Raw genomic sequence first — 10808 nt, 5'->3', positions numbered from 1 at the left:
CTCCGTACCCTGGCTCCGATCGGGACGTCCCTAGTCAGTACCTGTTAAAAGAGGTGACAGGAGCATGGGTGGCCAAGGCTCAGAGACAAACTACAACTAATAAATCTTCAAAAAAAAGCTCACTGTAGTTCTGATAGGACGGTGACAGATCCCCAGGACTCAAACAAACACCTGTGGGATGTGTTACACACTAGTCTGATCCATGGAGACCTCACCTCTCACCGCTTTACTCTCAGGACTTAAAGCATCTTCTAACGTCTTGGAACACCTTCAGAGGTCTAGAGGAGTCAGGACTGTTTCTGGTGGCAAAGGGATTATCATAAATAATACTTGATATTAAGGGCTGCATGTGGAAATGACATTTGTTTTATTTACAGTACATCTCAAACTAAAGATAATATTAGATTTTTAATGAATGAATACAGTTCAATCATCTCTTCATATAGATTTTGTTTTTTTTGTGTGTCATAACAACAAGAAGTGCTCGTCCGTTAGTTAATTATAAACAAACCAGGCATCAGTGATGGAGCCGCTGCCATCTAATATCATCTGCCTTTACCACAACGGACGTGTTTGAGAATAAAAAATATATATTTTAGCTTTTAGTCTAGTTTCTAATCCTGTAAAAATACCATAACCTCCAAATGATATACACACACACGTCAATACATTTATATTTGTTGTTAATTAGATTTAACCGTCAGCTGTTAGAGTCCTAGAAAATACTATAATCTAAAAATAAAGCATCTGAAAGAGTTAATCTGGAGCCGGTGAACTCCTAAACCAGCTCTCAAAACACCCGACAGAGACGTCAGATCAGATCAGATCAGATCAGATCAGACCTGCGGTGCCTTTTGTCATCGACCTGTTTTTCCTCAGTTCACGTCTGGAATAAATAAAATCATCCACGTACGCTTCTCGTTTTGAACCGGCCCCCCTCCCCTCATAGACACCCGCAGGTCTTCACCACCATGTTCCGGTGCTTTTTGAGGATCACGTTGTTGTTGTCGTCGTAGAACAGGACGGAGATGGGGCTGAGCTTGGTGGGGGCGCAACAGGCCTTAGGGACCTCGTCAGGCTTCAGGAGATGGACCTGTCAGAGCAGAGAGAAACACGGTTAATGTTCTCAGGTTAAACCATCCAGCACGTTTAATTAACTACTAATACAATGCAGAAAGTATTAATTACTGATTATAGACTGTCAACACTCTTGCAGCAACATTTCACTGAGATAAAGATATTTTTGTTCTCTTTACTGACCTCTATGGCAGCAAGTGGTAATTGCAGGTGTTTCAAAAAAAACAAAAAAACAAGCTGAACCAAGATCAGCTGGACTCGGGGTTAGTTTTTTGGGGTTTACTACTAATTTTTTTTTTTGACAGCGTAACCTGACATCCACCTTCCAAGAAATCTAATCGTCACAGATGCCAATTGACTGGTGTCTCAGCAGCTGCACAAGAATAGAAATTTCTTCCTTGTTCATTCTCCTCCTGATTTCAGTAAAATAAACAGTTTGGTCCGTGTACATTTTGGTTTTTCAAGTTTGGATTTAAACACTAAAATAAAAAAATAAATAAAAAAGTTTCTTAAAAAGCAAAAATAATCAAACAAAAGGCATAAACAAGTACATGTACCTTTCGTCCTTTAGTATGATTTTATTTTTTTATATATATAATTTTAGACGTTCTGATAATATGTAAACCTGTTAAGAAAGCTAACTGCTTACTTAATTTGTATTTTGAATTTGATTTATGTCTTGAACTTGTTAATACAGTTAAAAAAAAAAAGTGTTTACTGTCATAAATTCCAGATGTGGGCCAGGTTCAATGAAGGAAAGCTGTCATTTTTATTTTTTAAACTTTTTTTTTCTTATTACTTTTTTTTTTTTTAAATCTTGTTAGTAGAAATAAAATTAAGTCTAATATTTAATTTCCCTTTTTGTTTTAAACTACAGAATTAAAAAAAATATTTATTTTTGTATTTTTTTGTTTTGTTTGTATTTAAAACTAAATCTTTTCTGGTTTTAAAAGCAAACTTGACACCCAAATAAAATAAATAAAAATAAAATATTCAGACCCTGTTGGTCCACATTAAAGTGAAGCTGACTCGGCGCCATCTAGCGTTTCAGCAGCGTAATTACAGAACATTGCAGACACCAAATACCAGTTACACAAGGTTGAAAGAAACAGAGATGCTCCTGAGTAAATAAGGAGCCTCAGAGCTGCACTATTAAACATATCAACTAAGGAGGAGTAGTAGCAGAGTGAAGTCTGATCCAGTTACTCACCACTTGCTGGATGAGGGCGTGGTTGGTGGCGTTCATGCAGGAGCCCAGAGGATAGAAACACTCTCCATCACAGTAGTACGCCGAGTACCCAGTAGGAGCCAAGACCCAGTCCTGAACAGAACCACAAGAAACACACCTCATCATGTGACGGACGTGATTATTATTATTATTATCTATAAAGAGTCTGTTCATCTCTGAACCAGTGGAGGAACCAGTAGAGCAGCCACAACTGACACATGACAGCAAAGCGACGCATTTAATATATATACTGCTAAATCTGCTCCAGATGTTTCTTCATTTGGTTACTCCAGATGTTGTGGGGTAAATATAAACATATTGACGGAGCTTGAACTAAATTAACATACTGTTTTAATTTTTCTGAATGCCAGCTTTGAATCGTTTGCAGCCACATGTGCTTCTAAATCTTTATTATACGATGCAATAAATAAATATGTAAATACAGAATGTTGTTGTTGAGCTGTATTTAAGATGTCACGCACAAAAAAATATAAAGTCAAACATCCAGTCTTCACTGTTGAGAAGCGTCTGATTGTTCCTGCACCAAACACACATTCACTAATAACCTAAACTGCTGTTTTATACCCGAGTTCTCAGTTTAATAGATTATTTATTGTATTAATGTGATGGAGAGCTAATAAATATGGTGTTTGATCATCACATAGGGAGAAAAAAAAGCAGCTTTGATAATAAAAGTGACCTGAAATCTCACCAATAAAAGCTCAAATCAACAACTCAGAACTGACCTTCCATCCCAGATCACTGAAGCTGACGTAGAGTTCGTGTTTTTTACACGGCTGACCGCCGTTGTTGGCAGGAGTCCGACCTGAACAGAGAAGGAAAAGAAAGCATTTAGTGAGAGCCAAAGATTTATTCTGATGAGAGGAAAGAAAATAATCTGGAAATGATTAGCAGCACGACTTAACCAGAAACTGTTCAGAAAATAAGTTCAGTCAGTAGATGATATCAGCATGGTCCTTACAACTTAATCATTTAAGCAAATTAATTATGAATAAAGTAACTTTTTAGTCAAGTCAAGAATAAAACTAATTAGAGACTTATAGAGGACTGAGAGCGCCTGGAACCTAACTATGGATGCTGGGGACTGGGAGGTCGTATTTGGGTTTCCTCCTGCGGGGATGAGGCTTGACGGCTCGCGGCGGCCGACACGGGACCTGACTCTCCCTGAAGAAGGTCACCATGAAGGGCTGTTTGGAGCGAGGGCCCCTGCGACCCACCAGCCCGATCCAGCCCGCCGACAAGGAGCGGTCTGAAAGAGGAAAGTTGAACAGGAAAGCTGATTTCACATCATGTAAAAGAAGAAACACTGAAGGCATTAGTCAGCAACAGAGCGGTGCACCGACCCTCCTCGGTCTCCACATAGAGACGTATGCCCAGGTTGCTGCGAGGGTGGAGGAGCCAGTGGTTGGACGCGGTGGTGACGTCGAAGGCCAGCCAGCCCTCCTGTCCCGCAGGCACCGACTGCATGTCCAGCAGCACCAGCTCCGGCTCTCTGGAAGAAAATATACTTAGTCATAGTAGCTCAGCTGCAAAAAAAAAAAGAAAAACAAAACAAAAACCCTAGTAAAAAGAAAAACATGTAATTTTATATAATGATAATAGTAAATAAAATGAAATAAATATAAAGAAATTAAATATAATGAAATAATAAAAATAAATAAATAACAATTACAATTGAATAAATAACTAAAAAAAACAAAACAAATATAATTAAATAATAATAATCATGAAATAAAAAACAATAGTATAAGCAAAGTAGCAAAGTAGGAATGTCATGGTTGTTTAAACTAGATCCTCAATGGCAGTTAATTTCTCTTGACGTTTTTATATCCTAAATTCATCAAGAGGTCAAGTTTCAGCCTCAACTTTAAACCAGCTCTCAGAGGATTCAGTGTTTTACTCAAGAACATTAAACTTCAAACACCAGACTTTAAAACCTGTATGTTTGAAATATGTTTTTTCCTGATTATTATTAAAGTGTCTGTGGAGCTGAAAACCAAAGCACATCTGAAGCTGATGGGACTGGGATTAGTTCGGCAGAAACCTGATCATGAACGAAACTACAATTCATCCTAAAACCTGTTGGTCTGTAGCCAAGTTTCATCCAACAGCTGCTGACACAGTTTAATCCTCATGGTGGCGCTAGAGGAGAAGTTGGATCAATTCTCTGCAGATCTTAAATTTCAAATGCTGTAACAATCAAAGCTGGCGACATAAAAAGAGGAAACATTAAGACACTAAAGACGTCTTCAACTGGATTCTCCTCATAAACACACATCTACAAAATGACAATAAAAGCTTCAGTGTTCACTCTGGAAAAATAGCTACGGCTGTTTTTTAGGATAACCTAAAGCTCCTGTCAGGTCCTACAGTAGAGACATGGGGCCAAATCTAGATTAGATTAGGCCCCATGTTAAGTCAGACAATAGCAGAGGAAGTGAGAGGAAACCTGTGTCTGTTCTCTCTCTGGATCTCGTAGACGGAGATGTGCAGCGTCCTGTTTGCCCTCTGGCCCAGCGTCAGCGTCTTGTAGATGCGAAACTCGGCCGCCGTCACCGTCTCCCCCTGGGGGAGGGGGGTGAGGTCGAAACGAAACTCCTTCCAGTACGGACGAGGCTGCAGGAGGTCACGCTCCTGCTCCACTGCAGAGACACAGATCAGTCAAATGTTAGATGGTTATCAAGACTTTCACATGTGGACAACAAGGCTACTGTGACTTTAGTGAGACTCTATGAAGAGCAACTAAGGAAACTGATACTCAGAGTTAGAGCTCAAAATAAACAGGTTTAAAATACAACAGATACTATTCTAAGGAGTAGGAAGACAAAAACATCTCAACTGCTGTTTGAAATCTGATGGAAAAAGTTTTAGTTTGAAGCAAGAAAGTGTTTTGATGCAACCAGAAAAATGGAGGAGCAGCAGTGTGAAGGTGTAGAAGAAACGAGAGAGAGAGAGAGAGCTGGCAAATTAGTCAATGGAGACCACAAAAGAAGAGAACATCGGTGAAAGAGGTGTCAACAAGCTTTGAGTTAAAGTTGCAACACCACAATGTCAAGAAATAATCCAGTAAACGCTGGACATCAGACAATTTAACAGAAAAATTGTGATTCTTCATGTAGAAGACATAAGAAAATGCTAATTAGCTAAAAAAAAACCTTAACTACAGATGAGGCTGATGATAGTTTGATTAGTTTGGCAGGTTATTGTACAGAAACTACACAATGAGTAAGTAAAATACCTGAGATATACACAGATCAGCCACAACATTAAAACCACTGACAGGAGAAGTAAATATCATCAACCATCTTGTGACAATTCAGTGTTCTGCTGGGAAACTTTTGTACCTGGCATTCATTCATTGGTGTGGATGTTACTTAGACATGTAGCACCCACCTAGACCAGACCAGGCACCCCCACCCCATAGCAATGACACTCCTTGATGGCAGCAGCCATCCCCAGCAGGATGCAGGTACATGACAAACAGCACAAGGTGTTGACCTGGCCTCCAAATTCACTAGAAACTGATCAAGTATCTGTGGGATGATCCACAGAGGCCCCTCCCCTCTATTCAGTGTTCAGACACCACAGGACACCCTCAGAAGACCCATTAAGGCCAATTACAACTGTTTTGGAGGCACAAGGGAGACCTAGACAATATTAGGAAGGTGGTCATAATGTTGTGGCAGACTGGCGTGTGTGTAAGTACAGACAAGGAACGCAGATTGATGAACGCCCTGTGTGCGAGTGTGTCCTTGTGGAACCCTTCATGGAAACGAAACAGCTCTGGTCACTGGGGTTTGGCACACACACACACACACACACACACACACACACACACTGAATGCATGGTAAATAGAGATACTAAGGACAGGACACCCCTGATGGGCTGGGCGTGCTCATATCAGCACACACACACACACACACACACACACACACACACACACACACACAGTAATTAGAGACACTTAGTGCCCTGAACCGCAGCAGCTGCTCAGCACACACACCACTAATTGCAGGCCTGCCTGGTATTTTTAGTCGCTCCCTCCACAGCAGTATTTTCATCTCGCTTCGGACCGTTGGCTTTTTTCAGTGTGTGTCAGCGGGGCCTTTAATTCTAACCAGCTGTGTCTTCCCATTACATATGCGTGGGGAACACACACACCCTCGCCTGTTTGATTCAACCTCGCATGAACTACTCACGCTGATTAGATTAGTTAGTGAAACAGAAACCTGAGGTGGACCAGATTCTACGACCAGATACGAGAAAACACCACTTGGTTTGATGATGAACTTGTTTTTGTTGCATGCTAGATGTGTGGTGCTGCTTTCTGCCCTTTTATTTAGATCTGATGAGGTTTTAATGGTTTTAGCATAAAATAAAAGCCTCGCCCTCTGAAAAGGAGAACGCTGTCGTGCGCTGTGGGTCACTCTCTTAAGGCGGGAGTCACGTTTGTTTATCGCGGCGGTTAAAGGGGGCGAGATGCCGCGCTGACTGATGAATTTCAGGGTGCGAACCCATCATTTGATGTGAGTTCATTAAGTATCCTGAGCACAGAGAGAGAGAGAGAGAAGAGAGAGGAGAGAGAGAGGAGAGGACGTTTCCCACAGTGAACTGATGCAGAAGAGCAGGAGGAAGGAAGGAAGCCATTGAGACGAGGATGTTTAATTTTCATGCTCTGACAGATAGGCATCGGTCCGGCTGCTCTGTGGTTATAAAGGAAGCACAAACAGTCTGGGATGTAACCTGCAATGGCATCTCTTCCATGGTTTCTTAATTTTCACATTTAAATTATTATTATTTTACCTGTTTTGAGCCTTTAGTTGGACTGTTTTAAGTGAAAAGACAGGGTTTAACGAGGTGGGAAAGAGGTACAAACTCAACCATGTGATCAACAGGGACGCCCATATTCTATATACTTGATTGTTTGACGTCTGAACTGTGAGAAAAGTGTAAAAAGTGACTCCAGAAAGGTCCTAGAGTTCAAAATGGTGACTAAAATATTTAATTTAATTTCATATTAAAGAACAGTAAAGTAAATCTTTACATTTCTTACTTTTTTATGCTTGAAAATGTATTTAAAACATTTAACAAGTTGTTGAAAACGGTGCAAAGTAATTTACTTTTAATGGAAAAATAAAAAAAACAAAAAAAAGAACTGCTGGCGGGTTTGATCCTCTCTCTCTGTGCGTCACAGCGTTAGTGGAACTTAAAACAAACTAAAAATGTTGGTGGCACCGACGCATGTCACAGTTAGTGTCGCTGAGTTCTCATACACACACACACACACACACACACACACACACACACACACACACAGACAGACACTGTGTAATTTCATCCTTCTGAGTTTACATTTAGTAGCTAAACCGCAAAGTCAGAAAACTGCTCTGTCATTCGAAACTGATGATAAAAATGTTCTCCAACTGAAAGAATAGTCTGAGTTTTTTTTTATTTATTTTTTGTTGGGGGGGGGGGGGGGGGGCAAAAATAATTATTAAAGTTATTATTATTAAATATAAAGAGTAAAAACCAGTTTGTGGAAACATATTATATATAACAACAGGTTAATTGTACAGTTACATTAATGTAAAATGGTCTCTCAACATCATTTGTACACAACAAAACCCTCCCTTTGTCTCTTTTCTTTTTAAAATTCCTCTAAGTTTGTAAAATGCTTTTATTTTGATAAGATCTTTTCCTATTTCCACTGTTCTCCTGCTCTGCATCACTTCCTGTGTGCTACTCCAGCTCAAACCCGTCATATCACCAGTTCAGAGACGCCCTCCGCGAACTCACCCAGGTTGACGAAGCTCATCACCGTGTCGGCCTCGCTGACCACCGTCCCCAGCGGCGGCGTGTGCGTGCTGAGGGTCGGCAGGGCCGCGTGGTTCACCTGCACCGCGCCCCCGAACCTCGCCATGCCCGCTCCGTTCACAATTATTTCGTTCCCCTCGTCCTCGCCGTCGACCGACATGGCGTGGTACAGGTCCAGCATGAAGAGCGGCGCGGAGGAGGGTGGTCGCAGGGGCGGGTGGGGCCTGGGTCGCCCCGGCAGGCCCAGGATTGACAGGATCTCCTTCTGCATCTCCTTCTTCTCGCGTCCGCTGAGCCGCCGGAAGCTGGAGTGGACGACGGCCTCGGCCTGCTGGCTCCACAGCGAGAGGGAGAGCAAAAGCAGCAGGGGCAGGAGGAGCAGGGTCCTGGGGTGGAAGGTGGAGGTGGATCTTGTCTTCTGCTGGGAGACGCTGCCGCCGCCGCCGCTCTTCATCTTGCTCCAAAAGCAGGAGAGACTGCAGGAGACGTCTGAGGTCATCTCTGCAGTTCGCTCTGCTGTCGTCTTCTCCGCCTACAAATAAAAAGTTTTTACTCACAAATATTCTCCTTCACACTTTGCTCAACTCTTCAGGTTCACTTTCATCAAGTGCTACCGGTCTGACCACCAGCGTGTTGCTCCAGTTTGTCCCCAGACTGCTCCAGAGTCACCACAGACAAATACAGCGCTGATTTATGTCTGATGTGTTTAGAGGAGAGCTGGTTCTGAAAAAGGTTTGTGTTTACTGCTTTAAAGTGCCTCTGTTTATCTCTCCCTCCCTCCGCTCCTTCCTTTCTCCCTCTTCTACCTCCTCTAAACTTGAAGGAAAAGCTCACCTCTCAGTCGTGCAGCAGGAGAAACAGAGATAATGAGAGTGAGAGCATAATTACAAGCTCTTTCTGGCTGTGTTTTGAATATAGACAAACAATGCCCCTCTGGAAGATTGCGCCAAGCTTTGAAGTTGTAAACTCGGAGGCTGGAAAGCAATTTCAGTGATGAGCAGGTGCAAAAAGATTGTACAGAGTGGAACTTGAGAGCTGTGTCTTCAGGTTTGCTCCAAGTTTTTCATTACTGCATGAAGAAATAAAGAAGTTCACACCTGCAGTGAGTCAACCAGAAACCTCACAGGAGTCGTCCACTGCTGGAAGCTTTTATCCCGTCATCCTTGAGCACTTATTCATCCATTCAACCCGCTCTACACCCACACATCTCTGGGGTTCCAGATGTCTTCCTTAATCCAATTTATAAAAATGGAAATTGTTTCCCGATTGTAAATCCTTGGACGAGGTGAGAGGTTTCTTCTTCAGCCCTCGACTCTGCTCTGAGCGTATGAAAGCCAGAACATTTGTTCATAACCAGGAGGGAGTTTCCTCCTTGCCTCCGCCTCTCCTCCACTTTCATGTCTTTAAACTCCTCTGCCCTGCTTACATCTCATCACCACACCTCCCAGTGGTCTCTCTGGGAGACCTCATCTCTCCTCCGCCCATCTATCTTTTCATCTTCTCATGACTGCTTCTTTTCATCGCCACTCAGTCTCTGGCAGTTTGGCGGGAAGGACGCTGAGCGGCCTGACGCACTCTAACATTTGAACCGTCAGAGCATATGGAGGACCAACTGTGACAAAAGGGAGTAAATATTTAATCAGACAAGTCAAAAAATATACATTAAATATGAGCAAATAAATAAATTATGCTCTTAAAAAAATCTAATGGGAGCGTAAAGATAAAATTGTAATACCAACAGTCAGCTGGGTGTAAACATACTGCTACTAAGAGGCTAGCTCTACCTTTTCTGCTAGCTATTTTATGCATGTTATATGTATAATTAAATATATACATTTAATGTATAACCATATTACTAAATAAACTTTTGCAACTTGTGTTCAGACCACAAGTGACACTTCCTGACATGCTACTACAAATAAAAGCTGAGATGGCTTCAACTTTTTCAAATGCTCCATCGACTCATTATATGTTTGTTTCATCAGTTATTATTATTTTTAAAGATGACAAAATCCAACATCAGCTAACGCTAGAGAAACTTTAAACAGCCACTAGCCAGCAATGTAGCTAGCCACGTGTTCTACTCGGAAACCTAATGCTATAAAAGTTAGTTTATTAACACCACAGAAACGTTCATTTGACGTTAACTACAAAACACTAAGAATGCAATTAAAGTTTAAAAACGTATTTCCAAAAACGTTAAAGTGTTTCAGATAATGTTATGAAACAGTAGTACGGTTAGCTAGCGCTTTTCAGGCGAAATGCTAATGCTAACATAGTACGCCAATTAAAACCACTGAAAAAGTATGAATAAATCATTATATGTGCTATTAAAGTAATAAAAAAACATATTTCCACTTGATAAAGACAACGTTTCATTTAATATTATGAAGCAGCTGTCACATTAACTAAATGTTTTGTTACACAGTAAGCTAATGCTGAGGACGTTAGCTCATTAACGCTATAGAAAAGTTCATTTGACGAAGCTAAAAACATGAAGGATGCTATTAAAGTTAAAATGGTTATTTTCCCATGATGAAGCCAATATTTAATTTAATATTATCAAGGAGTCACATTAGGTAAAGCTTTACCATAGACTGTGTATAAACATGGACAACGAGTCCCCACTTCCTCTCTTCAGCCAGACAGCCGTTAGGTCGCTAGTTC

The 10808-nt window shown here is 41.2% G+C and overlaps 1 protein-coding gene across 2 annotated transcripts; it reads right to left on the bottom strand.

The window, feature by feature from the left end:
• Positions 1-68: 68 nt before the first annotated feature.
• Positions 69-9788, bottom strand: bmp8a (bone morphogenetic protein 8a). 2 transcript variants are annotated; one of them, XM_084563787.1, is made up of 8 exons: positions 9239-9788; positions 8124-8673; positions 4776-4968; positions 3670-3818; positions 3396-3575; positions 3052-3131; positions 2288-2398; positions 69-1093 (listed from the first exon to the last, which is right to left on the bottom strand). In XM_084563787.1, the coding sequence occupies exons 2-8, from the start codon at positions 8638-8640 to the stop codon at positions 944-946; spliced, it is 1380 nt and encodes a 459-aa protein (XP_084419913.1). In that variant the 5' UTR covers positions 8641-8673; positions 9239-9788; the 3' UTR covers positions 69-943. The 2 variants fall into 2 exon arrangements, with proteins under 2 accessions (XP_084419913.1, XP_084419914.1); XM_084563788.1 differs by lacking the exon at positions 9239-9788 and adding an exon at positions 8976-9232.
• Positions 9789-10808: the final 1020 nt, after the last annotated feature.

Source organism: Chelon labrosus (assembly GCF_963514085.1).
Source record: "Chelon labrosus genome assembly, chromosome: 16".
Taxonomy (NCBI): Eukaryota; Metazoa; Chordata; class Actinopteri; order Mugiliformes; family Mugilidae; genus Chelon; species Chelon labrosus.
The sequence above is the reverse complement of the archived record's forward strand: the minus strand, read 5'-3'. Positions and strand labels throughout refer to the sequence as shown.

What these genes read in the sequence shown, in the direction of transcription:
- bmp8a (XM_084563787.1), bottom strand. Translation starts at nt 8,640, where the DNA reads ATGACCTCAGACGTCTCCTGCAGTCTCTCCTGCTTTTGGAGCAAGATG. An exon ending in GATGAGCTTCGTCAACCTGG is followed by an intron (nt 4,969 to 8,123) that starts GTGAGTTCGCGG and finishes GTGTCTCTGCAG; the next exon opens with TGGAGCAGGAGCGTGACCTC. An exon ending in CCCAGTCCCCAGCATCCATA is followed by an intron (nt 3,132 to 3,395) that starts GTTAGGTTCCAG and finishes TTCTCTGTTCAG; the next exon opens with GTCGGACTCCTGCCAACAAC.